This window comes from Oncorhynchus keta, unplaced genomic scaffold, assembly GCF_023373465.1.
Source record: "Oncorhynchus keta strain PuntledgeMale-10-30-2019 unplaced genomic scaffold, Oket_V2 Un_scaffold_6796_pilon_pilon, whole genome shotgun sequence".
Taxonomy (NCBI): Eukaryota; Metazoa; Chordata; class Actinopteri; order Salmoniformes; family Salmonidae; genus Oncorhynchus; species Oncorhynchus keta.
The window spans coordinates 91,414-95,000 of record NW_026290989.1 but is presented as its reverse complement, the minus strand read 5'-3'; the positions used below and the strand labels follow the sequence as shown (position 1 = coordinate 95,000).

The following is a 3,587-nucleotide window of genomic DNA, read 5'->3' as shown; positions in this document are numbered from 1 at the left end:
TTTATACTGTGTTTATATTCTAGATGGAGTGTTTCTTCTGTGTTAATAGTCTAGATGATTGAGTGTTTTATACTGTGTTTATATTCTAGATGGTGTTTTATTCTGTGTTAATAGTCTAGATGATTGAGTGTTTTATACTGTGTTTATTCTAGATGATTGAGTGTTTTATACTGTGTTAATACTTCTCTGATGATTGAGATGGAGTGTTTTAAGGAGATCTCTATGAGACCGAGGGTCTGCTGTTTCAGATCTGGTGTGAACAGACCCTCTCACCGCTTGAGAGGATTCTTCTACAGGCTGTTCAGACGAGAGGCTCTCTGCTTGTGTTTCTTCTCTGGTGAGAGGTAGTGGGGGTTAAGGCTTCTCTTCCTCCATCTTTCTTTTTCTTCTTCTTTACTCTCTGCTTGTGTTTCTTCTCTGGTTGAAGGCTCTCTGCTTGTGTTTCTTCTCTGGTTGAAGGCTCTCTCTGCTTGTGTTTCTTCTCTGGTTGAAGAGCTCTCTCTGCTTGTGTTTCTTCTCTGGTTGAAGGCTCTCTGCTTGTGTTTCTTCTCTGGTTGAAGGCTCTCTCTGCTTGTGTTTCTTCTCTGGTTGAAGGCTCTCTCTGCTTGTGTTTCTTCTCTGGTTGAAGGCTCTCTCTGCTTGTGTTTCTTCCCTGGTTGAAGGCTCTCTCTGCTTGTGTTTCTTCTCTGGTTGAAGGCTCTCTCTGCTTGTGTTTCTTCTCTGGTTGAAGGCTCTCTCTGCTTGTGTTTCTTCTCTGGTTGAAGGCTCTCTCTGCTTGTGTTTCTTCTCTGGTTGAAGGCTCTCTCTGCGTGTTTCTTCTCTGGTTGAAGGCTCTCTCTGCTTGTGTTTCTTCTCTGGTTTCTTCTCTGGTTGAAGGCTCTCTCTGCTTGTGTTTCTTCTCTGGTTGAAGAGTGTTGTTTTACCCCAGTCAGTTGGTAAAGCAGGAAGTCCAGTTGGTAAAGCAGGAAGTCCAGTTGGTAAAGCAGGAAGTCCAGTTGGTAAAGCAGGAAGTCCAGTTGGTAAAGCAGGAAGTCCAGTTGATAAAGCAGGAAGTCCAGTTGATAAAGCAGGAAGTCCAGTTGGTACAGCAGGAAGTCCAGTTGGTAAAGCAGGAAGTCCAGTTGATAAAGCAGGAAGTCCAGTTGATAAAGCAGGAAGTCCAGTTGGTAAAGCAGGAAGTCCAGTTGATAAAGCAGGAAGTCCAGTTGGTAAAGCAGGAAGTCCAGTTGATAAGGCCTAACTAAGTGTTGAGTCTGTGTGACTACATCTCTGTATTAACTACATGTGTAGCCTAACTGACCCAGAAACAGTTCCTAATGGCAGCAGCAGGTAGTGTGGTGCTTAAGAGCGTTGGGCAAGTCACCGAATGTTTGCTGGTTCGAATCCCTGAGCCGACTAAGGTGAAAAATCAGTTGATGTGTCCTCGAGCAAGACACTTAACCCTAAATGCTCCTGTAAGTCTCTCTGATAAGAGCGTTCGCTAAATGACTTGAATGTAAATAATGGCTGAAAGATTATACAGCACACCTACGGCTGATCTCGGGTCAGTTATTAATGGTATCATAGAACCTGTTGAAAATATTCAACAACCTCTGACTGATTCAGAGTCTGTTTTTAAAGGTAGTGAAAAGTTACGTTATAGTCTTATGCTAAAAAATAAAATACATTTAAAGTTAAAGAGCCCATTGATTCTATGGAAGGGGTCAGAATACTTTCAGAATGTACTGTATGTAACCTAACTGATTCAGAATCTGTTTCTAAAAGATGAAGAACCCATTGATCCTATGTAACAGCTTATTTAACTAACTCTTCCCAGGTCTGTTTAAAGAGTGGCTACGAAGACGAAGAGCACGAGGAGCCTTCCCGACTTTAAACCACTCCTGCTCTCCCTCCTCCTCCTGCTCTCCCTCCTCCTGCCTGCTCTCCTCCTCCTGCTCTCCCTCCTCCTCCTCCCTCCTGCTGCTCTCCCTCCTCCTCCTCCTCCTCCTCCCTCCTCCTCCTCCTCCTCCTCCTCCCCCTGCTCTCCTCCTCCTCCTCCTCCTCTCCCTCCTCCTCCTCTCTCCCTCCTCCCCTCCTCCTCCTCCTCCTCCTCTCCTCCTGCCTCCTCCCTCCTCCTCCTCCTGCTCTCCCCTCCTCCTCCTCCTCCTCCTCTCCTCTCCCTCCTCCTCCTCCTCCTCCTCCTCCTCCTCCTCCTCCTCCTCCCCTCCTCCTCTCCTCCTCCTCCTCCTCCTCCCTCCTCCTCCTCCTCCCCTCCTCCTCCTCCTCCTCCTCCACCTCCTCCCTCCTCTCCCTCCTCCTCCCTCCTCCTCCTCCTCCTCTCCTCCTCCTCCTCCTCCTCCTCCTCCTCCCTCCTCCTCCTCTCCCTCCTCCTCCTCCTCCTCCTCCACCCTCCTCCTCCTCCTCCTCCTCCCTCCCCTCCTCCTCCTCCTCCTCCTCCTCCTCCTCCTCCTCTCCTCCTCCTCCCTCCTCCACCTCCTCTCCCTCCTCCTCCTTTCCCTCCTCCTCCTCCCCCTCCTCCCTCCTCCTCTCCCTCCTCCTCCTCCCTCTCCCTCCTCCTCTCCTCTCCCTCCTCCTCCTCCTCCCTTCTTCAAACGCATCCAGAGCGTAAAATGTTAGGAACTCGATGAATGTTAAACCTGTATTTATGATATGTATTAAAAAGTGTAATTATAATAATTAAAAGAAAAACATATGAGTTTAAAGATTTTGTACATTTGTACTTGAATTGTGTCCTAGATGTATATTTTCACCAAAAGGTGTATTGTATAAAAGCCATATTAAGTACCACTTGAATGCAAACATCATTATTTTCTACTTTGTTGTTGTTGATTGTTACGTTTTTTATTTTTGTTGTTTATTTGTTTTTTGGAGGAAAAAAAGTGTATTAAGGATCTTGTTCTTTTTTTATTTTTAAAGAAGCACAGCGTATGTCCCAAATGGTTTCCTATTCCCCTATATAGTCCACTACTTTTACCTGTGGCCTATGGGTCCTGGTCAGAAGTAGTGCACTGTGTCGGGAAAAGGGTACTATTTGGGACTGAACCATTGTATCAGTAGTCTTTTTTTATTAGTTTTCTCGATGGAGCCTTGTGTTTGTTTGTATAGTATGTGTGCCTTTCCAAATGGCGCCCTATTCCCTGCATAATGTAGTGCACTATGTAGGGAATAGGGTACCATAGGGCTCTGGTCTAAAGTAGTGCACTATGTAGGGAATAGGGTCTATAGGGCTCTGGTCTAAAGTAGTGCACTATGTAGGGAATAGGGTGCCATAGGGCTCTGGTCTAAAGTAGTGCACTATATAGGGAATAGGGCTCTGGTCTAATGTAGTGCACTATAGGGCTGGTCTGTAGTCACTAAAGTAGTGCATAGGGCTCTGGTCTAATGTAGTACTATGGGGAATAGGGGTCTCTATAGGGAATCTGGTCTAATGTAGTGCACTATATAGGGAATAGGGTTCTGGTCTAATGTAGTGCCCTATATAGGGAATATCAAATCAAATTTATTTATATAGCCCTTCGTACATCAGCTGATATCTCAAAGTGCTGTACAGAAACCCAGCCTAAAACCCCAAACAGCAAGCAATGCAG

The 3,587-nt window shown here is 46.0% G+C and overlaps 1 protein-coding gene across 1 annotated transcript in view; it reads left to right on the top strand.

Moving 5' to 3' along the window:
• Window positions 1-1,244, top strand: part of LOC127929354 (G protein-coupled receptor kinase 4-like) — a 23,466-nt gene extending 22,222 nt beyond the window's left edge. Inside the window, 2 exon segments of the mRNA XM_052517323.1 lie at window positions 190-344; window positions 929-1,244. Of these exon segments, the coding sequence (XP_052373283.1) occupies window positions 190-344; window positions 929-1,244 (471 nt within the window).
• Window positions 1,245-3,587: the final 2,343 nt, after the last annotated feature.